Source organism: Pongo abelii, chromosome 7, assembly GCF_028885655.2.
Source record: "Pongo abelii isolate AG06213 chromosome 7, NHGRI_mPonAbe1-v2.0_pri, whole genome shotgun sequence".
NCBI lineage: Eukaryota > Metazoa > Chordata > Mammalia > Primates > Hominidae > Pongo > Pongo abelii.
The window spans coordinates 149,382,382-149,408,088 of record NC_071992.2 but is presented as its reverse complement, the minus strand read 5'-3'; the positions used below and the strand labels follow the sequence as shown (position 1 = coordinate 149,408,088).

Sequence of the window (25,707 nt, the reverse complement as noted above, 5' to 3'; positions counted from 1 at the left end):
ATGTGATGTGCTCCGTGTGTTGTCTCCTTCCATCCACACGCAGCTGTCTGATGTGGCTCTTCTGGTCACTCCTGCTGTTAAGAGGTGGCATTGCACGTTTTAAGGGAGGACCACTCTGGGGCACTCTGCCTGGCCAGATCCCAGCTCTGCCTCTTGCCAGCTCTGTTACTTGGAGTAAATTATACTCTAAGTCTCAGTTATTGGTCTTTTGTTTTAATCTGTGAATAGGAACAGTTTTACCACCTGAACCGTAAAGCAGAGCTTCTCATACAGCAAGAGTCACAGTTTGCTACTGACCCTTCCAGCCTGTGGGAGGGCAAGGGGTGGAGGGAGCTAGGGTTGGTCCCATCTTCCCATCTGTTTACCCCAGTGAGTCATGCAGTTGTCATCATCCCCTGTGTGTGCCACGGCATGATAAATCAGGGAGCTCTGGGCACAGGCTGAAGGCTGAATAGAGCCATCCAATGCATGAAAACTGCTTGGCACAGCCATACTCACTGACATTTGTTAAGGATTTGACCTCCCATACATCAACCTCCAGAGCCTGAGCTCTCACCACTGTCTGCATTGTTGAAGGCATGATGGCATCCTTGCTGTAACTTGTAAAACAGGGCTTTTTCAACCAAAATTTAATATTAAGAGTGAATATTAATAGTAGTGATGTTACAGTTGCTACCCCCTCATCTTCCTGGAAAGAAATGCTGTCACATCAAGATGGTCCCACAGGGGGATGTGGGTCTGGTTGTGTGACTCAGAAGGACCAGAAAAGACCCACATAAATGATTGAGGGACACAGAAGGAAGGACAGAGACGATATAAGCCTTCAGGACAAGGATCAGTGAGCTCACTGAGAAGATAGTAAATATCTTCTGAGAAGAAATATCACTGAGAAGATAGTAAAGAGCCAGATAGTAAATATTGTAGGCCTCACCAGCCACATTTGTTCTCTGTTGCATATTCTTCTATTTTTTGCACCCTTTAAAAATGTGATAAGCCTATTCTTCACTCCTAGGCTACACAAAAACAGGCTGCAGGCTGCAGGCTGCAGTTTTCTGACCTCCAACCCAGAAGGCAGATCTGAGACAGAGCATGAACTCAGTTGTTATGCACCTCAGTGGTTGGGGAGTCCACACCTGGGAACCAAAAATCCTACAGGCAGCTTGACAGGGAGTTTGTATGCTTTTTCCAGGAATAAGGAGGAGTAAAAAGGATGCCATCTGGAAGGCAAAATATTGTAATTTTATGACCTGCTGATAGTGGTCCTTCCTAACTAGGGAAATGAATGTCATTTTGCAAAATGAGGAGAATCGATTCTAGTTTTTTTTTAAAAAATTATTCTTATTTGATAGGATGAAAGGGTGGCAACCACATACCTTCCCCCAGTCAAAAAGCAGAATGCCAGCCCACCTGTCCTCTCTGCACCATCCTGGCCTTTCTTACTCTGGTCCAGACTCCTGCTCCTGCTCCTCTCTGAAACCAACTCACGTTGTCGCACTGCTACCCCCTGAACTTGTCTCATCCTTCTCCAGCCTCCTGTGTCCCAGAAACCAGGGTCCTTACCATGACTGTAATGGCCCCTCCTTCACTCTGGGCTGCAGTCCTGGTTCTTGGAGGCCCAACCCTCTGACAATGAAATCTTCTAGTCCTTATCATCCTTAACTGAGAATGCCTAGTCATTCTCCCATATTCCTCAAGCCCCTTGCCACTCCAAATCCTGCTAAAATCTTGAGTGGTTTCATCATCTTAGGGAGAGTAGAAGCCCATTTGAAACTCTGGTCTCAGTTTCTTGTCTGCTTCAATTCCAGAGACTTTCATTTCCACTCCATTCCAGCCAACTGCGTCCATGATCACACCCCAAACCCTGCCATGGCATTGAACTCCATCACCATTTAAATTGTAGTTTTCCTAAGCTGCACTTGCTGATATGGACCACAGTTTTCTTTCTTTCCAGCACATTCACACTTCAGCCCACTCACACCAGCTCTATAATTTCACTGTGATTTCTACTCTCCCACCCACTCCATAATATCCATCCTTAGTGGCTCATCATCCAACTGAGACCTCACATATGTCCATTATCTCAGCTTCCCTTTGATCAATGTCCTCAATTCCCTTCCTCCCAATGGGACTAACCCGATGGGCTCTCTTTCCCTGCAGCTTGTCTCAGTCTGCTGAGCATGGGCAAAGAAATTTCCCATGGCCACAGCTGAACACACTGGTGCCTTTACAACTTGTGGACCTTCAGCTTCAACTGACCCCCGGCACAATTTGATCAGTTGGTCCCCTCTCTTCCATTCCTTGCAGCCACTGCTTTCAGTGCTTGCCACTCTCTCAGGCCTAGACCTCATCCATCCCCTTCTGCCCTCAGCCAGTGCCTGACCTCTGGCCTCCCAGAGCAAAAATGGGCCATCTGTCAATATCTGCTTCAGCTTCCTTCCTCCTCATCCCCTCTATAAGCCATTGTATCTTTCCCTCTTGATTTCTCTTAATACAGAAGAAGGGTGTCCATTGGAAGTCAATCTTTCCATCTGTGCTCTAGAGCTCATTCTTCCTCACCCCTTCAGAGGCCTCCATCTATCAATTACCCCCAACCCAGTCCCACTCCCATTCTTCCTTTATCTTTAGTGTGTCCCTGGACACTGACACTTTACTTTTTGCATAAGAACATGCTGAAATATCCCCCTCGTAAGAAAAACACTTTAACCCAAAGTTTCTCATCTCATGGTCTGGGTTTCAGGTGACCCATTTCCCTAAAAAATATAGGCAAAATTTGATATGTATGGTGGAGCATACTGTTTTTAATTCACTGTCACAAGTAGTCTATGACCTAAACATGATTACCAGCTAATGTTCCACAATTCTTTTTTTAGCTGTCAATCTTGTTCTCTTACTTTTCATAGCCAAGATGCTTGGGAAAAGTTTGTAGTTTCTGCTTCCTCAAATCACTACTATTGAGTTTCCTTCCTCTTTACTCCACTAAATTTTCAAAGGGCTCTTCATGGCTAACTCAATGGACACTTCCAGTCTCCACTTTCCTTGAAATGATGAATCACATCTCCCCAGCCTGGGTTCCATGATAGCAAATGCCATCAGTGTGCCTCCTCTCTCTCCAGCTGCTCTTCCTAGTGTCTCCTCCTCTCCTCAGGGGGCTGCCCTTGACCCTTACTCTTTACATCTGACATTCTCCATGGGTGTCCTCATAACCCTACGACGTCAAATACCACTGACATGCTAATGACCACCAAACACAACCAGGCTAGACCCTCTGCCCAAGCTCCATGCTTATATATTCAGTGCTTACTGGACATCTCCAAGCAGATGTCCTCTAAGCTCAGGATGTTGAAAACTGAACACATAATCTCACTTCCACCCACAACCACATTCTTCCACTGGTTCCCCTCTTACATTCTGTATCTTGGAATTGGCACCATCAGCCATGGGGCTGCCCAACTCAAAACCTTAAGTCTTATCCTTGATTGGTGCTCAAGTGGACTGAATGTTCATCTAGAAAGGACATTATATAAGGAAAGTCTGAATAAATATCATTTTAAATATAAATTTCAGATTCTACCATTACAAGTGAATATTGTCCCTGTAGCAAACACACTCCATCTAGGTTTGTAGCAAAACAAACAAACAAAAAACATAGTGCCTGAGTTTCCCTGAAATCTATGTGATGCCTTCTTGCCTACCTCTCCAACTTCATCGTCATTAGTCGCTTCCTACCACCCCACTGTCATACCTGGTGGTCTGTCAACACACTTTGTGTTGTATGACTTTGTACACTATTAGTGTGAACAGCACTAGCGACTTACAAAGTCAAGTCAATTTATTTGTAGGATAAATTCATATCATCCCTCAAAACCCAACTCAGATAATCCACTCTGAAATCCCCTTCTACAGCTGCCTTCTCCACCACCATCACCTCTAAATGCCTACTTCTTCTCCTCTAAATGCCTAGATATGTTCACTGTTCCACTAATATACTGCACTGCAATTTGCTTATTTTTAAATCTCCCTGTTAAATCATGAGGTCCTTGAGATCAAAGACTGTGCTTTAGTTTCACTGATTCTCCAAGACCTATAATAGCAAGCAAAAAAAATTAACAATAGGAATAGTAATGTATTTGTAGTTTGCATTTACTAAGTGTTCACTATGTGCTTAACAGCAGCAATAACACTATTTTTTTCATAAACTGCCCTAATCCATAAATATATATTGAATGAATGAAGTTAATTAATAAAGGAGCAATAGAATGCTAATTTATATCTCCATAAAGATTAAGATTATTATTATTCACATACTACAAAATCTCAGTAAATAATTATTGAGTCAATTAGTTAATAGATTAGTCACATAGGAAGCAAATAATGGGAAACATTAAATAAAATCTCACCTCTACGTGGTGTGTTCTAGTTTATAAAACACTTTTATTTACACTGCAAGAATTAATAACTACATCATCCCATGCCTTAATTACTATCATGCAGAGGGCTGAACTGAGGCTCAGAGGTGCTACATAATATGGCCAAGATCACAACTTGTGACCGGTGAGCCAAACTGCCAGGGACTTCATCCAAACTACTCCCTCTCAATCCCTACTGCCCCACAGCTGCCACCCCCTCCATATGACTCAGCTGCAGCCTCATAAAGTACTTCCCTGTGGCTTCTCATTGCAGGCAGAAGTTTCCAAAGACGTCTGTATTGGCCCAGCATCTGTTCAGTTTATGAGCTTGTGTGTTGGTGGGTAACCATCTTTAATGCTGCTAACTTCAAAGACGCTTCTAGGGAAATTTCTAACTAAGGAAAAGCCACACACACGAAACCAGACTTGGATCTATATTCCTTCCATGTCCTCAAGACAAATTACTAAGTACATTACCAACAAAATTCCTAGCGAAATTTCAAAGGCTCAGATTGAATCTGATTTCTCTCTAAGAAGTTTGACTCCTAACAAGTGGACATCCCCACCAACTTCCCCAAACACAAAAGCTACATGGAGAAAGTACAAGAATTGGGTCTCCTTAAAGCATCTGAACTCCTCTTTCATAGGGTCACATGCATGGTCCTGGGTGCGTGGGCAAAACGATAGAAATTCTGAGGCACAAATGCATGTGAACAACCAATCTGAGCTAAGCAAAGTGATTCTAGCACCATGGAGACCTCCTTTGGGGTGCTGAACAAGGGTATGGGTGAACTGTAGGGAACTTGCCCAAGCTCACACAGCTGCCTTGAACACAGACAGACTCCTAAGGTGGCACCCTTGCCCTCCACGTTAGAGACCTGTGTCTGATCTCTGCAGGAGCAGGAGCAGCTGCTGCTCATTCCATTTATCAAGCACTTGCTATATGTGGTGGGTAGTAGGCTAAGCATGTTACACATAGGACTTTACTCAAATCTCAACTTGTAGGTAATAGGTAACATGGTGAATTCTACCTTAAAGAAACTGGGACTTAGAGCAGTGCAGTGACTTTCCCTAGGTTATTCATAGAGTAGGAATAGAATTAGAACGGAGACTGAGATCTGCCCAGCACCAGGCTCTGTGCTTCCCAGCTTCTGCTTTTGCCTAGCTCCTTCTGCTTGCCTGTGGGTGAGCGCTCACAAAAGCAGAAGGGAAAAAATCACACGCTACAGTATAACTGAGCCAATGCTAAGAATTACAAAATTTAAAGGGAAATTTAAAAGACATTTAAGCCAACCCCTCACACAACAAGAGAATCTTCAACATATTTGAATACTCCAGTGACAGGGAGCTCATTATCTCAATCTTACTCCATCACAGCAGGATAACCAATGCTTTCCGTCATCTGACCCAGCCCCTTCTCTCCTCTTTCCCCATCTCACCTTCCCATGACACCAGGTACTCCAGTTATACGGAAGCCCTCACTCCATCCTCTTCAGCTGGGTCCCTCTCACCTCCTGGACTTTACACACTGGGGAGAAGCGGTAGATGCTTCTGTAATAAGTCAAATTGAGTTCCTTCAGGAGGTTAGGGAATTCAGCACACTCAACAAGGGAGAATAAATGAATGGATGACTGAAGGATCATTTGAAAAAACTTTGTGTACAACTAGCCACTTGTAACATAGTATCACTATTTTTAATCAGTGATTAAAATTATTATAAGCCATAAAACTAAGGAAATCTTCTAGTGGGTTGTACTCAGGGATGGTCCAATTCACCATCAGCTATGTAGAAGCGCCTGAGGGGCCCTGGGACAGGCAACCTGCCTAAAATATTTCCCCCATGTGTTTGGCAAAAGTTTTGAATCTCTGCTCTCAGAATAGAACTGGTTTACCCACTTGTTAAACTGTGAACATCCCTGAAAAAGATATTAAAATATTGATATTTTCACCTTAGTGTGAATAACTTTGTCAATTCCATTTGGCTCAAGAGGCTCCAGGATGGCACTAGAAAATAAAATAATAAATAAACAAGGTCCTTCTATTCTTAACAGTTGCCTGTTCAAGGCAACTGTTCAGGGGTGAGAAGGAAAGAGAAACCACTTTTTCATCACAGTGTCCTGCCTTGGGATTGCCATTCTAGACGAGAAGCATGGCTTAAGAGCATGTAGTCAGACGAGAAGCATGGCTTAAGAGCATGTAGTCAGATGAGAAGCATGGCTTAAGAGCATGTAGTCAGGAGTTCCCCAGAGTGGGCAGAGAGGAATTATAGAGAAAGAGGAAGACAGGGCGGTACCAAATGCCAGCTCCCTCTACCTACGGCTTTGATTGAGGTCATTTTTGGTTATGTGGTTTCTGACTGATTCTAGGCTGAAGGATATCTTCCATAGCTAAGAAGGATATTTAGAAGAAAATATTTAAAGCTAAAGGCTAAATAACCAAACCCAAATGGTAGGTTTTCTGTTGGCATATTTTGCTCTTGGCTCCATATCCTTTAAATATAATTTAGCAAATTTTTGACGGACCAGGTACAAAACTGGTACTGTATAGGGAGAAAGTTACTGTAGAAAATCTATATATTTTCCCCGTCTTCTAAAACTCTAAGATCTAGCAAGAGTTTAAGACATAATCATTCAGCAAACATTTGTCAAGTGCCTCCCAGGCTCACTATGTACAGCTGCACAGGTTGTGCATAGCACAACTGCAGGGGTAACATTTACAAAGATTACCTGTGAAAGGACCCCATTAGAACTGATAGTGCATGACCTAACCCAGCCATGCCACCACTGCCAACCTTTACCGAGCATTGAGTACAGCAATTTTACATATAATATCTCTTTTAAGCTTAAAAACAACCTCTTTGAAGTGGTATAATCATCTCCATTTTACAGGTGAGACAATTGAAATGCAGAAAGAGTCTTTAAACTGGCCAAGGTCACATAATTAAGGAGTGCCAAAGTATGCCCAAACTCATATCCCATGTGGCTTTCAATACTCCAGGACCACCCTCACCATTCATTCATTTGTTAATTCTGTTATCCATTCATTTCTTCAACAAAGATTAATTGATCACTTTTACCTTTAAATACTGACCTAGGTCAAAGTGGAGACTTATATCTATTATTTAAAACCAAATAACTATAAATAAAATAATATCGAGCATCTACTCTATACTGGACATTTTGCTAAGTGTGAAGAACCCAAACATGAATTACAAAATATCTGCCCTCTGGGAGCCCAAAATCTAAAAAGCAAGCAAGAAAAATCCATTCATTCATTCGGTAAATATTTACTGAACACTGACTCCCACAGGTGCTGAGAATGTCACAGTAAATGAGACAGATAAAGTCCCTGTCCTCCCGCAGCTCCCATTCCAGAGAGGGCAAGCAACACTCAACAAGTAAACAAATGACAACTTCATAGCGATGGTTCCCAGAGGCAGTACAGCAGGGTGAAGGGGTAGACAGTGCAGAAGGGAGCTACTTTGGATGGGGTGGTCAGCGATCCCTTGGAGGAAGTGACCTGGGGCTCAGAGCAGAGGAGGAACAAATCCCATAGAGGTGTGGTCTTTTCCCAGAACGGGGCTGACAGTGGTCTCTCTGCCAGCAGCACCCACAGCCACTGGGGTAGAGCCCTTCCATCCTAAAGGGAGTCTGAGAGACCCCACAGCACCCTCCACAGTGTCTATACACTTTAGTCCAATTTGGGATATGTCTGAGGTTGGAATGAGTGCTATGAAACACTGTGCAGGCTCTCCTGCACCAACCCAGGACACTGTCTTCTTCCTATTAGGTGCGTGCAAAAGTAATTGCAATTTTCCCATTACTTTCAAAGGCAAAGACTGCAATAACTTTTGCACCTAATACTATAGCTTTCTAGCAAACTGATGGAGCACATTGAAGCCACACAGAATTGATTCTTCATCCTTTTTGGTCCTCGGGCCAGAAGGCCCAGGTGAGCAGGCACTGACTCCAAAATTGTTTAATGCTTGTATAAAACCTAAATTTCCTATCCAAATATGCACAGAGCTTATGCAGTCACACACAAACACTCCCAAAGAGGGAGCCTATGGTGCATCCTCTGACACACTCATGTTGCTCATTTACAGCGTACCCCAGTGCTTAGTGCCTGGTACAAAGTAGGTACCCACCAAATGCTTGTTGAATGAATAAGCAACTGAACAAAGGGGAAAGGCAGCCAAGGCAGATGAAACCATAACTGAGTCTTAAACCCAGCACTTCTCCATTGGCTAGTGGCTCCCTCCTGCACCTGTGGAGAGAAGTGAAGCCTTCCAGGAAGGAAGGGAACTGGGAACCAGTTTCCTCACTTTTCTCAGTTTCCTAAGACCTACCATCATTGCAGCACCAGTTTTCCAGCTGTTTCTTTCTCCTTCTCAATCTCTTGGTCTCAGAGAGACAGAGAAGAGGTCCAGGGGGCTGCCAGATGTGAGGCTGTGCCCAGACCACACTCAGCCTTGCACATTACAGCAATCACAGTCACCCAAGCAGCACAGTCCCTGGCAGATGTGGATCCCGGCTTGGGAGTGGAGTTACCCGCGTGCTGAGTGTTGCAGCTGCTAACTACATGATTCATTTGGCACTTTCTACCGAAGTGAGGAAACAGGGTGTGCTAACCGGTCATGTCTTGTTGGTCCCTGGGATATAAAACCTATCCCTGGACAACTTTTCTGATGAAATAGTGACAGGGTATGCACCATGAGCTCCCTCAAAATGGCTTGTGTGTGTGTGTGCATGTGCGCACGCATGCATAAGCTCTGTGCGTACTTAGACAGGACATTCAAGTTTTATACAAACATTAAACAATTTTGGAATCAGTGGCCACTCACCTGGGCCTTCTGGCCTGAGGACCAAAGGGATGAAGAATCAGTCCTGTGTGCCTTTAACACGCCATCAGCCCAGCGCCTATAGTAGTAAGAAAACAGTGTGCCTCGGTTGGTGCACAGTGTTTAAAGGCACGCATTCCACCCTCAGACACGTCCCAGTCTGGATTATTAGAGTGCAAAGCCACTGTGGAGGGTGCTGTGGGGTCCCTGACTCCCTCCAGGACTGCAGGGCTCTACATTAGCAGTGACGGGTGCTGCTGAGGCCGACCACTGTCAGCCCCCTTCCAGGACTGCCTCGGCTGAAGGTCATGCCCCGCTCAGGGCAGCTCATGGTAATGAATGACCAGTGTGAGGCCATAACAATTTTAAAGGTCATCCCAGCTTCAGCATCCCTAAAGGGCCAGCTGAGGCCTCCACCGAGACAACACTAAAGTTCAACTTCTCACTCAGCCCAGTCCTGGGCCTTCCCTTGCCTCCTAACACCCCTGTTGGTAGAATTAATTTTTTGCTAAAAAACAAACAAACAAACAAAAAGCTGCCCTTCCTACGAAACTTCATCTCAGAGTATGATTCCTGGGGAACTGGAGCAGCGACAGCCACCATCTTCAGGGGGTAGACTCTGGGTTTACATCCGGGTTGAGTACAAATTTCAGCTCTACAAAGTACTGGTTATGTGAGTTTGGGCCTCTCTGAGCCTTAGCTTCCAAATCTGGAAAATGGACACAGTTGTGCACACCTTGTAGGGCAGTTGTGAAGATTAAAATATAGAAAGCATTTAGCATGGTGATTGGCACATTCAGTCATTCCATGAATAGGAATTTTTAAAATATATGATTGTGTGTGGTCATTAGAGGTTGGGAAGATCAGAGGGAGGGGGAGGAGACAGGGAGGTTAGTTAAGGGTGTGCAGTTCCAGGGGGATGGGAAAAATGATTCCTACTGTTGTGTAGCACTGTAGTGGGAGAACGGCTAACAATTAGTGTATATTTTCAAAACTCTAGAAGAGAAGATTTGGAATGTTCACAACACAAAGAAATGATAAACATTTGAGGCGATAGATATGCTGATTGCCCTGGTCTGATCATTACACATTGTATACATGTATTAAGATATCACTCTGTATCTCATAAATGTGTAAAATTATTATATGTCAACTAAAAATAAGAGCAAAAAATGATACAGCTACTAGCAAACTCTTTACCTTAATAACAGTTATCCATAAAAATGTGTGTGTGACTGTATATATGTGTGTGTATATGTACATATATATTATATATATATAATTGTATAGCTCAGCTTTAACTGGTTGTCATGTGGAGAAGTCACACTCTCTCTCTGCCTCAGTTTCCTCCCCTGTATTCCTCCTCTGTAAAGCGGTTTGGACTTGGGAATTATTGCTGACGTTTCTTGAACACCCACTCTACAGCAAATTCCATGCTGAGCATTATACTTTATTTGCTCTTCAGCAAAAGCCTGCTAGACTGATATTGCTTATATTTCACCATTATTCTCACTTTACAGGGGCAAGCAGGGGCATCAAGAGGCTGTGAAATCTGGCCCAGCTACTCAGTGAAGCTGCCCGGATGGTCCTCAAAGCCCACATGCTGCACCGTGATGTCGCATTGCTTCCTCATTTAGAGGGTGTACATGCTTCCCGCCGGTGCTGACATTTTTTAGGATCACAGGACTCTGTTTCCAGCTTAATGGAAAACATTTGCAGAAAAGATCAAGTGAATTCCGTCAACCCACGGGCACGGGCAAAGGCACAGGATGGAGGCCAAGCAGACAAAGTTGATTCCTTTTCATTGTGTGGTTCAAAAGCTGTTGGGGCAGCCACTGCTGTTTCCATCTGTCCTGAATTCAGGCTTTGTCCCTATCACTGAGCTCCAGGATGAGGTCAGGAGAGAGGTGCTGGAAAGCTGAGCAAGACAAACTGTAACGAGACATCTCTCTTCGCTCCGCCTCGCACCTCTCAGCTGCAGCCTTCTTCACAGTCCGCTCTGCCAGCAGCAACCTGTGTTGCACCCATTGCTCAAAAGGGCTCAAAGTCAAGGGCGGGAGCATTTTCCAAATGGTATGTTGAAGTATTCATGTGAAACACACATAGAATGGAGAGGACAAAATCCTAAATATTCTGTGTTTACCCTGGCTTTCAATCGAAATAGTAAATTTAATTCAGTAGCACCTTGATATGATTTAGCTGTGTGTCCTACCCAAATCTCACCTTGTAGCTCCCATAATTCCCACGTGTTGTGGGAGGGACCCAGTGGGAGATAACTGAATCATGGGGGCAGGTCTTTCCTGTGCTGTTTTCATGATAGTGAATAAGTCTCAGGACATCTGACGGCTTTTAAAAATGGAAGTTTGCCTGCACAAGCTCTCTCTTTTTCTGCTGCCATCCACATAAGATGTGACTTGTTCCTCCTTGCCTTCTGCCATGATTGTGAGGCCTCCCCAGCCATATGGAGCTGTGAGTCCAATTAAACCTCTTTCTTCTGTAAATTGTCCAGTCTCGGGTATGTCTTTATGAGCAGCATGAAAATGAACTAATACACACCTCTAAGAGAAACGTTTCTGAAATAGAGAATGGCAAGCTGAATGCTAGTTGTCCTGGGAATAAACCCTTAGGAGATACCACATTTGGGAAGCAGGGAAGGGGTGCAATGATCACACAGGCAGGCTACAACACTGGAGAAGATAACTCAAGCTAACCTGCAGCAGCCTTGCTGGCTTGGTTGGTGTAAGCCTTTTAAGATGCAATGTACATTTGTCTTATGAAGGAAATACATATTTACTATTTCACTTGTTTATAAAACAATTTTTCTCCAAAGACAGTACAACTATACACTATGCACTGATGATATAATTGTCCTCACTTTCTCAAAATCTAGCTAGTCATCCACCAAAGCACTCTCATGATAGTGCAAAGTAAAGCTTTTACATAGTTTTAAAGATCATTGTTCCACTGCTTCAAGCCCTACAAGGATCTGCAGTATCCAATGCACTTTACACTTTGGCCCCTGTCCTCTTCTGCACCTGCTGGTCCTGCAACACTGAGCTACTTGCATGGCCCTGCCTGAGCCTTGCTGATGCATGTCCCCATGCTTCCGCACATGCAGTGCCCTCTGCCTCAGACACTGTCCATTCTCCTCTTGGCCATCTGACAGATGCATACTCATCCTCCAAGTCACAGTTTGGTCATAATATATTTGTGGTGCTTTTCCTGCCTGTCTATGGTGAATCTGGGGGAACCTTTTCAGTATCCCACTGCAGCCTAGGAACAATTCCACTGTGCAGATGGACTTTTGAGTCTAGACTTGTCTGGAGACCTAATTGCTTAGCTTCATTTCATGTGTGTGTGTGTGCGTGTGTGTGTGTGCACACGCGCGCATGTGTATGTACAAGTTTCCCATTCAAAGTCTACTTCAAAGAAAGAATTCTGCTCCCCTGACTGGTCATTGGGGATGGTGTGCAGATTGAGGAGACTTCTGAAATCTCATGGACCTGTCTTGAGTACATACTGTGTGATAAGGGCTGCTCTAAACACTGTGTTTCTGTTGCTCTAGAGAAGGTTTCTAACACACTAGCTGGTTTGAAGGCACCAGGAGTTTAGCAGGCAGGTGAGTTTTAGAAAGTCTTTCCAGAGAGAAGGGTTTGCATGTGCAAATAATTCCTTCTTTGAAGTAGACTTTGAATGGGAGGCTTATACACACACACACACACACACACACCCCACACGTATAAAAGAAATGAAACCAAGAGATTAAGTCTCCAGACAAGTCTAGACTTGAAAGCTTGTCTTTGCTAACCTGTTTCAGAAACTCAACCAAGTAACCTTATCTAACTCTGAAAGGGTCCATACAGATGTGGGTTCAAATCCCAGCTCGGTCATTTAATTTCAGTTTTCTTACTTGAAAACAGACCATGCTACAAACCTAAATTTCTTGTGAATATTATATGATTTATAAATATTTGATATTTAAGAAATATTTCCTTTTCTCCATGAATAGAAAATACATAAAGATGAATATTTTACATATACACAGTGCATGTACACATACACATATAGACACATCCTCACAATCTATGTCAGAACCAAACCAGACATTTCAACACCCTGAAGGCAGAGTTATCCCCTCCCACTGATTCACATCAAAGGAACATGCCAAAATTCTTAGTTCCAATTTGGGAACTTTAACACATAGATAGGATGTTGGCTCTGACGTTTCTATGCTTTTAAATCATACTTGTTAACAACACACTTACAAGCACTGTGACATCTCATTCCACCTTGGAAACACCTACTCAGGCCCATAGGCTGTGTGTATATGTGAAAGGACATGCTCCATGCTCCATCCTTTTTTTTTTCTCTTTTGTAGATAATTCACATGTCAGTAATACAAATGTTTAGCAAAAATAGAGTGGAAGCATTGTAAAATCACCCAAAGAAGTTATGCTTTGGTTTATGCAACTTTAACAATAGTATTTGACATCAAATCACTCTTTATCTATAAATTTAATAAATAATTTTTTCGTGATAAAACTTAAGGATCACAAGTATATCAAAAGCCAAAAACCACTTTAATTTACGGCTAGTAAGTATGCAACTAGCAACAACTGTTTGAGACTACTTTGGCAATGTAAATCTAGGGTCTTTTTTTTTTTTTTTTATGAATAGAGTACATTTTAACGTTGTTTCTCTTTTTATGTTTTTTTTTTCTTTTTTATTATTATTATTATTATTATTATTATTATTATACTTTAGGCTCTATGGTACATGTGCCCAACGTGCAGGTAAGTTACATATGTATACATGTGCCATGCTGGTGTGCTGCACCCATCAACTCGTCATCTAGCATTAGGTATATCTCCCAGTGCTATCCCTCCCCCCTCCCCCCACCCCACAACAGTCCCCGAAGTGTGATGTTCCCCTTCCTGTGTCCATGTGTTCTCATTGTTCAATTCCCACCTATGAGTGAGAATATGCAGTGTTTGGTTTTTTGTTCTTGCGATAGTTTACTGAGAATGATGATTTCCAATTTCATCCATGTCCCTACAAAGGACGTGAACTCATCATTTTTTATGGCTCCATAGTATTCCATGGTGTATATGTGCCACATTTTCTTAATCCAGTCTATCATTGTTGGACATTTGGGTTGGTTCCAAGTCTTTGCTATTGTGAATAATGCCGCAATAAACATACGTGTGCATGTGTCTTTATAGCAGCACGATTTATAGTCCTTTGGGTATATACCCAGTAATGGGATGGCTGGGTCAAATGGAATTTCTAGTTCTAGATCCCTGAGGAATCGCCACACTGACTTCCACAAGGGTTGAACTAGTTTACAGTCCCACCAACAGTGTAAAAGTGTTCCTATTTCTCCACATCCTCTCCAGCACCTGTTGTTTCCTGACTTTTTAATGATTGCCATTCTAACTGGTGTGAGATGGTATCTCATTGTGGTTTTGATTTGCATTTCTCTGATGGCCAGTGATGGTGAGCATTTTTTCATGTGTTTTTTAGCTGCATAAATGTCTTCTTTTGAGAAGTGTCTGTTCATGTCCTTCGCCCACTTTTTGATGGGGTTGTTTGTTTTTGTCTTGTAAATTTGTTGGAGTTCATTGTAGATTCTGGATATTAGCCCTTTGTCAGATGAGTAGGTTGCGAAAATTTTCTCCCATTTTGTAGGTTGCCTGTTCACTCTGATGGTAGTTTCCTTTGCTGTGCAGAAGCCCTTTAGTTTAATTAGATCCCATTTGTCAATTTTGGCTTTTGTTGCCATTGCTTTTGGTGTTTTAGACATGAAGTCCTTGCCCATGCCTATGTCCTGAATGGTAATGCCTAGGTTTTCTTCTAGGGTTTTTATGGTTTTAGGTCTAACATTTAAGTCTTTAATCCATCTTGAATTGATTTTTGTATAAGGTGTAAGGAAGGGATCCAGTTTCAGCTTTCTACATATGGCTAGCCAGTTTTCCCAGCACCATTTATTAAATAGGGAATCCTTTCCCCATTGCTTGTTTTTCTCAGGTTTGTCAAAGATCAGATAGTTGTAGATATCTGGCATTATTTCTGACGGCTCTGTTCTGTTCCATTGATCTATATCTCTGTTTTGGTACCAGTACCATGCTGTTTTGGTTACTGTAGCCTTGTAGTATAGTTTGAAGTCAGGTAGTGTGATGCCTCCAGCTTTGTTCTTTTGGCTTAGGATTGACTTGGCAATGTGGGCTCTTTTTTGGTTCCACATGAACTTTAAAGTAGTTTTTTCCAATTCTGTGAAGAAAGTCATCGGTAACTTGATGGGGATGGCATTGAATCTGTAAATTACCTTGGGAAGGATGGCCATTTTCATGATATTGATTCTTCCTACCCATGAGCATGGAATGTTCTTCCATTTGTTTGTATCCTCTTTTATTTCCTTGAGCAGTGGTTTGTAGTTCTCCTTGAAGAGGTCCTTCACATCCCTAGTAAGTTGGATTCCGAGGTATTTCATTCTCTTTGAAGCAGTTGTGAATGGGAGTTCACTCATGATTTGGCTCTCTGTTTGTCTGTTATTGATGTATAAGAATGCTTGTGATTTTTGTACATTGATTTTGTATCCTGAGACTTTGCTGAAGTTGCTTATCAGCTTAAGAAGATTTTGGGCTGAGACAATGGGGTTTTCTAGATATACTATCATGTCATCTGCAAACAGGGACAATTTGACTTCCTCTTTTCCTAACTGAATACCCTTGATTTCCTTCTCTTGCCTAATTGCCCTGGCCAGAACTTCCAACACTATGTTGAATAGAAGTGGTGAGAGAGGGCATCCCTGTCTTGTGCCAGTTTTCAAAGGGAATGCTTCCAGTTTTTGCCCATTCAGTATGATATTGGCTGTGGGTTTGTCATAAATAGCTCTTATTATTTTGAGATACGTCCCATCAATACCTAATTTATTGAGAGTTTTTAGCATGAAGGGTTGTTGAATTTTGTCAAAGGCCTTTTCTGCATCTATTGAGATAATCATGTGGTTTTTGTCTTTGGTTCTGTTTATATGCTGGATTACATTTATTGATTTGCGTATATTGAACCAGCCTTGCATCCCAGGGATGAAGCCCACTTAATCATGGTGGATAAGCTTTTTGATGTGCTGCTGGATTCTGTTTGCCAGTATTTTATTGAGGATTTTTGCATCAATGTTCATCAAGGATATTGGTCTAAAATTCTCTTTTTTTGTTGTGTCTCTGCCAGGCTTTGGTATCAGGATGATGCTGGCCTCATAAAATGAGTTAGGGAGGATTCCCTCTTTTTCTATTGATTGGAATAGTTTCAGAAGCAATGGTACCAGCTCCTCTTTGTACCTCTGGTAGAATTCAGCTGTGAACCCATCTGGTCCTGGACTTTTTTTGGTTGGTAAGCTATTGATTATTGCCACAATTTCAGCTCCTGTTATTGGTCTATTCAGAGATTCAACTTCTTCCTTGTTTAGTCTTGGGAGGGTGTATGTGTTGAGGAATTTATCCATTTCTTCTAGATTTTCTAGTTTATTTGCGTAGAGGTGTTTGTAATATTCTCTGATGGTAGTTTGTATTTCTGTGGGATTGGTGGTGATATCCCCTTTATCATTTTTTATTGCATCTATTTGATTCTTCTCTCTTTTTTTCTTTATTAATCTTGCTAGCGGTCTATCAATTTTGTTGATCCTTTCAAAAAATCAACTCCTGGATTCATTTATTTTTTGAAGGGTTTTTTGTGTCTCTATTTCCTTCAGTTCTGCTCTGATTTTAGTTATTTCTTGCCTTCTGCTAGCTTTTGAATGTGTTTGCTCTTGCTTTTCTAGTTCTTTTAATTGTGATGTTAGGGTGTCAATTTTGGATCTTTCCTGCTTTCTCTTGTGGGCATTTAGTGCTATAAATTTCCCTCTACACACTGCTTTGAATGCATCCCAGAGATTCTGGTATGTTGTGTCTTGGTTCTCGTTGGTTTCAAAGAACATCTTTATTTCTGCCTTCATTTCGTTATGTACCCAGTAGTCATTCAGGAGCAGGTTGTTCAGTTTCCACGTAGTTGAGCGGTTTTGAGTGAGATTCTTAATCCTGAGTTCTAGCTTGATTGCACTGTGATCTGAGAGATAGTTTGTTATAATTTCTGTTCTTTTACATTTATTGAGGAGAGCTTTACTTCCAAGTATATGGTCAATTTTGGAATAGGTGTGGTGTGGTGCTGAAAAAAATGTATATTCTGTTGATTTGGGGTGGAGAGTTCTGTAGATGTCTATTAGGTCCTCTTGGTGCAGAGCTGAGTTCAATTCCTGGGTATCCTTGTTGACTTTCTGTCTTGTTGATCTGTCTAATGTTGACAGTGGGGTGTTAAAGTCTCCCATTATTAATGTGTGGGAGTCTAAGTCTCTTTGTAGGTCACTCAGGACTTGCTTTATGAATCTGGGTGCTCCTGTATTGGGTGCATATATATTTAGGATTGTTAGCTCTTCTTGTTGAATTAATCCCTTTACCATTATGTAATGGCCTTCTTTGTCTCTTTTGATCTTTGTTGGTTTAAAGTCTGTTTTATCAGAGACTAGGATTGCAACCCCTGCCTTTTTTTGTTTTCCATTTGCTTGGTAGATCTTCCTCCATCCTTTTATTCTGAGCCTATGTGTGTCTCTGCACGTGAGATGGGTTTCCTGAATACAGCACACTGATGGGTCTTGAGTCTTTATCCAATTTGCCAGTCTGTGTCTTTTAATTGGAGCATTTAGTCCATTTACATTTAAAGTTAATATTGTTATGTGTGAATCTGATCCTGTCATTATGATGTTAGCTGGTTATTTTGCTCGTTAGTTGATGCAGTCTCTTCCTAGTCTCGATGGTCTTTACATTTCGGTATGATTTTGCAGTGGCTGGTACCAGTTGTGCCTTTCCATGTTTAGCGCTTCCTTCAGGAGCTCTTTTAGGGCAGGCCTGGTGGTGACAAAATCTCTCAGCATTTGCTTGTCTGTAAAGTATTTTATTTCTCCTTCACTTATGAAGCTTAGTTTGGCAGGATATGAAATTCTGGGTTGAAAATTCTTTTCTTTAAGAATGTTGAATATTGGCCCCCACTCTCTTCTGGCTTGTAGGGTTTCTGCCAAGAGATCCGCTGTTAGTCTGATGGGCTTCCCTTTGATGGTAACTCGACCTTTCTCTCTGGCTGCCCTTAACATTTTTTCCTTCATTTCAACTTTGGTGAATCTGACAATTATGTGTCTTGGAGTTGCTCTTCTCGAGGAGTATCTTTGTGGCGTTCTCTGTATTTCCTGAATCTGAATGTTGGCCTGTCTTGCTAGATTGGGGAAGTTCTCCTGGATAATATCCTGCAGAGTGTTTTCCAACTTGTTTCCATTCTCCCCGTCACTTTCAGGTACACCAATCAGATGTAGATTTGGTCTTTTCACATAGTCCCACATTTCTTGGAGGCTTTGCTCGTTTCTTTTTATTCTTTTTTCTCTAAACTTCCCTTCTCGCTTCATTTCATTCATTTCATCTTCCAGGGCTGATACCCTTTCTTCCATTTGATCGCATCGGCTCCTGAGGCTTCTGCATTCTTCACGTAGTTCTCGAGCCTTGGTTTTCAGCTCCATCAGCTCCTTTAAGCACTTCCCTGTATTGGTTATTCTAGTTATACATTCTTCTAAATTTTTTTCAAAGTTTTCAACTTCTTTGCCTTTGGTTTGAATATCCTCCCGTAGCTCGGAGTAATTTGATTGTCTGAAGCCTTCTTCTCTCAGCTCGTCAAAGTCATTCTCCGTCCAGCTTTGTTCCGTTGCTGGTGAGGAACTGCGTTCCTTTGGAGGAGGAGAGGTGCTCTGCTTTTTAGAGTTTCCAGTTTTTCTGCTCTGTTTTATCCCCATCTTTGTGGTTTTATCTACTTTTGGTCTTTGATGATGGTGATGTACAGATGGGTTTTTGGTGTGGATGTCCTTTCTGTTAGTTTTCCTTCTAACAGACAAGACCCTCAGCTGCAGGTCTGTTGGAGTACCTGGCCGGCCGTGTGAGGTGTCAGTCTGCCCCTGCTGGGGAGTGCCTCCCAGTTAGGCTGCTCGGGGGTCAGGGGTCAGGGACCCACTTGAGGAGGCAGTCTGCCCGTTCTCAGATCTCCAGCTGCGTGCTGGGAGAACCACTGCTCTCCTCAAAGCTGTCAGACAGGGACATTTAAGTCTGCAGAGGTTACTGCTGTCTTTTTGTTTGTCTGTGCCCTGCCCCCAGAGGTGGAGCCTACAGAGGCAGGCAGGCCTCCTTGAGCTGTGGTGGGCTCCACTCAGTTCAAGCTTCCAGGCTGCTTTGTTTACCTAAGCGAGCCTGGGCAATGGCGGGCGCCCCTCCCCCAGCCTCGCTGCCGACTTGCTGTTTGATCTCAGACTGCTGTGCTAGCAATCAGCGAGACTCCGTGAGCGTAGGACCCTCTGAGCCAGGTGCGGGCTATACTCTCCTGGGGCACCGTTTCATAAGCCCGTCGGAAAAGCACAGTATTCAGGTGGGAGTGGCCCGATATTCCAGGTGTCATCTGTCACCCCTGGAAAGGGAACTCCCTGACCCCTTGCGCTTCCCGAGTGAGGCAATGCCTCGCCCCTGCTTCGGCTGGTGCACGGTGCACTCACCCACTGACCTGCACCCACTGTCTGGCACTCCCAAATTTACATTTGAAAATGTAAATTTCTCAAGCCCAATAATTCCGCTTTGGTGAATCTTACCCCAGGAAATGATCTGGACTTCTGGAGGGAATTTAAGGTACCAAGTAGTTCATTTTGCTGTTTTTATAATGATGAAGAATAATAAACAATCAAATGCCCAAAAATAAAGAAATGGACTAGGGAACTGGTGGAACAGGACAGCTATCTCTGTTAACAATGTTGTTGCTCATTTGTTGTTCATCACTAGAAGGTGAGCATCACGAGAGCAGGAACATAGAAGACTGAATGAATGAGTGACTACTTATATACATGCCTGCATGAATGTGTGATTTAGAGAGATATGTAACAATTTGGAGAGAGATATATATATATGTATGTGTGTATATATACATATATACACATGTATACATATATACACACACATATATATACATATATATACACACATATATATACACACACATATATATATAATGCAATATTAGGTAAAAGCAACTGAAAATGCAACATTATACATAGAGACTACAATGATATCAGACCATACAGAGAGCCTAAAAAGATTGAAGAAATAAACAAATGAATTAACTGACACAGAGTAACTTCTAAATAACTGTGATTTTCTTTCTATATTTCTTTGTTTGAATTTTCTATAGCTAACAAATATTGCAATAGGACCTATCTCTTGAGGTTCACATGAAGTTTAAATGCTTAGTACAGTGCTGAAGACAAAATGAGTTTTCATTAAATGTTCAAAAGTTTTGAAAAATACTATAGTATTGTTTTGAATTAAATACTGCCCTTTATCCTCTCTCCCTCCACAACCCCCTACAAAATGAAGTGAAAGAATATAAGCATCTAAACCCACAAAGATAACAAAAAAAAAAAGAACAAGGAAAAAAGGAAACACAAGGAGCAGACAGCAGATGAGGGACTTCAAACGCTGTTAAGTGAAGAATGGGAGATGGAGGCACGCTAACTGACTCGGCCGACAGGAATAAGCAGTGCCCCAGTGCCTACAGAAGGAAGCACCCACACGACCTGCAGCTCCCCAGGCCTTTGGTGAGAAGGAAGCAGGTGCTGCAGAGGGCAGGGGTACAGCAGGGATTGTGTGTGACAGGAGGATAGCCGAAAATCTTGACAATTGTAACAAGATGCTGCTGTTTCTCTTTGGGGCTCTGTGGTGAACCATATTTACATGTCCATAATAACGATTTACTCATTTCAACCCCAAATCTCGATATTAATATATTTTGTGGATAAAGGAGGAAAATTGTAAAAGGGTAGTGATAAAGAGATGGAGAGCTAAGTTTCCATCAAGGCAAGAAGTGAACAGTCACTTCTGAAGCTGACAAATCAAGGAATAGTGGGATTCCATGGGTAACTGGTTCCAGGACCCCTCCCACCCATGGCTACCAAAATTCACAGATGCTCAAGTCTCTTATACAAAATGGTGTAGCATTTGCATATAACTCACACACATTCTCTGTATACTTTAATCATCTCTAGATTACTTAAAATGTCTAATACAATGCCTACACACAGCTTTGTCTGCATGGATTCAATGTAGTACTTGACGCACAGCAAATTCAAGTTTTGCTTTATGGAATTTTTTGGAATTTTATTTTTTGATTATTTTTGATCTATGTGTCATTGAATACATGGCTATGGAACCCACATACAGCAGGCCAACTGTAACTTAGAAACATGGAGGCCAGGATGAGAAAAAAAGTAGTTAAAAGAGTTGAAAGTTGGGGCCACTAGGAGTGGGAGTGGCAGATGAGTAGAGATGACATAGGGAACTCATTTGTTTTGCTTTTTTTTGAGACGGAGGCTCTCTTGCTTAGGCTGGAGTGCAGTGTGATCTCAGCTCACTGCAACCTCCGCCTCCTGGGTTCAAGCGATTCTCCTGCCTCAGCCTCCCGAGTAGCTGGGACTACAGGCGCATGCCACCATGCCTGGCTAATTTTTGTATTATTAGTAGAGACAGAGTTTCACCATATTGGTCAGGCTGGTCTCGAACTCCTGACCTCATGATCCACCCACCTCGTCCTCCCAAAGTGCTGAGATTACAGGTGTGAGCCACTGCGCCTGGCCTGTTTTCTTTTTAAACCATAAATCTTTTGGGACTTTTTGATTATTTCAACTGTGTTTGTACATTAACTTGATAAAATTCAAAACCAATTTTGACCAAAATCTGGCTAGGACAGTATTATCTGTTTCGTCTTGGGCAACCTTATCTGTCTCTAAGCCCTACTCCACCATCTGTGACATGGCAATAACAACGCCAATCTTACACTATTTCAGGAAGCTAACATCTATCATGAATGCAAAGTGCTTAGCATACACAGTTTCTATAGAAGGCTCAAAAACTTTATATATAATGTGTTCTCCAAAGTTAGCTATTTTAACTGACTGAGGGAAACTAATAACATATATGAGTAAAAGACATTTTTATACTTTTAGCCACAGCCCTGGTTTTAAATAATTTCCTCCTACATGAGCTATATTCTGTCTCTCCAGCCAGGGCCATAATAGCCATAATGACAGATTTCTAGGGCCCCTTAGACATCATGTCACAGGACAGGAATTAACATCGCTTGGCCTCTTGGCTGAGAAGCATCTGGAGCCCAGGCTGAGCCTCTCATTTCCTGACAAAGGGAAGCAGAAAAGGGGATGGTGCAGTGAGGCCCATGTTGTCCTGACCCTTCCACCTCATCCCCATCTAGAGCATCCAGATGTCTCTACTGCACCCAACCTCTTTGCACTTTCTGCTGCCTCATGCCAAATACAGCATGTTGTGAGGAGGATTAGTGAGATGTGCAGGAGCAAGGGCAGCCTGGGTCCAGGCTATGCTACCGGGCACTTGGGCACCTGGGCTCCTGGACTCAGGACCAGTGTCTCATCATTAGATGTCACAGTGCTGCCCAGTGTGGCCAACAACTGTAAGCTCCAACTCTTTTGCACTAATAAGGAGCTGACTTCTTTCCCTTTTTGGCCATAAATAACACCATTCTTGACATTGCCTCTGGATTGTGTGTGTCTAGTCATTACTCGATACGGCAAAATAATCCTTAAAATGAAAACTGGGGGAACTCGACTTAAGTCTTACTCTGCTTCAATCAGCCACATAATTTCCACAAATCATTTCATTCCCATGAGTCAGTTTTCTCATCTGCAAAGTGGGCATGTTGCTGGCACTCACCCCACTTATACATGTGTTTAATTCATAGGAGCTGGAATTAATGTGAGTGATATGCAAGCTGTCAACTTCTGTACAAAAGCAAGGGGGAAGAGGAGAAAGAAGATGAATGAGGCGGTACTCTCAGCCAAGAGATCAAAAAGACAATGAACTTACCTTTCTCTGTGAGGGAAGGCAGAACAACCGAAGGGCAAAAACTGGGAGCATTATTTTGAGCAACTGAAAAGGAAAAAGCAGTCTTTTAGTTCTTTTCTACCCCCATGGTATCATCGAATTCAGAAGGCATTAATATAAGTATAAGATGGTGATTGTGAAATTGGACTTGGAAGGCAGACAGACTGTCCCTACCTGTATCAGTCAGGGTGGGCTGGATGATGCTGAGCTAACAAACAATCTCAACATATAAGTGGCTTAGAACAGTTCAGGATCCCTCTCCTTGCACCACCTGCCTACTGCAGAGAGGCTGGGGGCTTTGCTCTATGTTACTGTCTCTCAAGCACCAGGCTGAAAAGGGCACCTTCTTGCCTCAAGTTTCAATAATTGCCATGCAGGGCAAAGCGAATGCAGCAGATTTATTTCAGTCTTGCTCTTAGAGCTTTTGCCTAGAAGTGACACACATCACTTCTTTTCTCGTGACATTGACCAAAGTTAGGAATGAGATCAAGGGTGAGGAGGTGCAGTCCTAACCTGTCCCAGAGAGCAGTGAGCAGAAACGTGTGGGAAACAACACAAATGCTAGCCACTATCACTTACTGACTCTGTGAACTGGGCAAGGCACTTATGCTTTCTGGGCCTCAGTTTTCACAACTGTACAATGAGGATAGTACTACACATCTAGAGAATTATGACAAAATTACAGAAGATAACACAATTTATTACATTTGGCACTGTGCCAGGTATAAGATACCAGCTCAGCAAATGCCAGCTGCTAATAGCAAGCAGCACAGCATGGTGGCAGCCTGGACTTTGAAGGCAGACAGACTGGATATGGACCTCAACAGACCACTTGGAAGCAGCGTAGAGTAAGACAGCCTGGACTTTGAAGGCAGACAGACTGGATATGGACCTCATCAGACCACTTGGAAGCAGCGTAGAGTAACAAGTCCTCTAACTTCCTCTATTTTCAGTTTCAGCATTGATAAAACAAAGATGATGTAAACAGTAAATGAAGAACCATTCATACCCAGTATGTGACACATAAATGCAAATTATCTTCTTCCCCTTTTTCTTCCTTTACTGAATAAATCTAAATCTTCATTACTCTTTTCTCTCCAGTGGCCCAAACTAGGACGGTACATGGGATCTCCTTGCTCACGGGGAGCTGCGGCAATGTAGCAAGGCCAGCAGTCAAAAGTAGGGGCTCCTGGGTCAGCAGTCCCAGGCAAGATTGGTTTGCCACTTTTCTGCTGTGTAACCTTGAGCAAATTACTCAACTTCTCTGTCCTCAGTTTCCTTGTCTATAAAATGGGCATAGTAACAGTGCCTCTCTTAGGGTTGCGAGGTTTAGATGAGCTGATACTGGTGCAGCTTTGATCATATAGTAAACGTTCAATACATCCTGTCTATGATTCACTCTTAATACTGCCCTTTAACAATAATATACCCTTGCCATGTCTCTTGTCCCTGTGTGTCTCCATGAAAAGCCATGGGTCAGAGTCATGCTGTATTCCGGTCCCAAAGTCCTTGCGTGGGTCCCCTCACATCCACCTCCTTCTCTGCCTTCTTCACTTTGGTCAGATATGCCAAGCCCCAGCCTCTTTGGGTTCTAGAGCCTTCAATCCTATTATGTCTTTTCCCGCTTGGCATCATCTGCCTGGAAGCACCTGCTACTATCACTCTAAGGCACCAGATCTCAAACTTTGGCAGACTTCCAAATTACCTGGAAGGCATGGTAACACACACCTTGCTGGGTCCCACCCCAGAGTGTCTGATTCCGCAGGTCTGGGATGGGATCTGAGGTCTACATTTCTAGCAAGTTCCCCAGTGCTGCTGTTGCTACTGATCCACACTGAGCTAAGGCTTCTGTCATCTCACGTTCTGGGAGCTCCTAATATAACTCATAATCGCTCAGAAGTACCCCCATGTTCCTCTACATCCAGCTGGCCAGCTTGATACTTGTCACCCTGTTGTCACTTGTTTAAAATGTCTGTTCTTCCCAGAAGAGACTCTCAGAACCAGGCTCCTGAGAGTGCAATCTTCAGAGAATAATTTGACTATCTATATTGAGGGCATTCAAATGTCCACACCCTTGGATCCAGTAATTCTGAATTACTGGATCTGCTCCTAGAAATTTACTTTGAAATTCAAAGCAAGCTCTGTTTGCAAAGGAAACATTTCCCAATACTGATTGAACACTGGCAACTACATAAATGCTGAACACTATGAGAATGGTGGCGTGAGCTACAGCACATCTACCGGGGGGATTACCATGCATCTCACGTCAGCAGAGCATTTACCACACAGTTCTGCTGCGTTGCTTTACTTTCCTTTCACACCCACCATCAGTGAGAAAAAGTAACAGACATTATCATCCTTTGCGTGAGACCTGCTTTATTGTACAGGACTCAGATGAGCCCTGAGAATCCTCAGCTTCCATATGTAGGTAGCAATTTACGTA

The 25,707-nt window shown here is 42.7% G+C and overlaps 1 protein-coding gene and 1 long non-coding RNA gene across 3 annotated transcripts in view; one reads left to right on the top strand and one right to left on the bottom strand.

The window, feature by feature from the left end:
• The window catches only part of TG (thyroglobulin), a 276,418-nt gene that overhangs the window by 135,144 nt on the left and 115,567 nt on the right, over window positions 1-25,707 (bottom strand). Inside the window, exon 35 of the mRNA XM_024251255.3 lies at window positions 23,247-23,309. Within this exon, the coding sequence (XP_024107023.3) occupies window positions 23,247-23,309 (63 nt within the window). The remainder of the gene's footprint in view (window positions 1-23,246; window positions 23,310-25,707) is intronic.
• LOC129047553 (uncharacterized) lies at window positions 9,657-24,276 on the top strand. Of its 2 annotated transcripts, none has more exons than XR_008509320.2 (4): window positions 9,657-9,881; window positions 10,767-11,319; window positions 20,730-20,950; window positions 23,122-24,276. It is a non-coding gene; the product is annotated as an uncharacterized LOC129047553 (long non-coding RNA). The 2 variants fall into 2 exon arrangements; XR_008509321.2 differs by having other exon boundaries at window positions 9,657-9,919.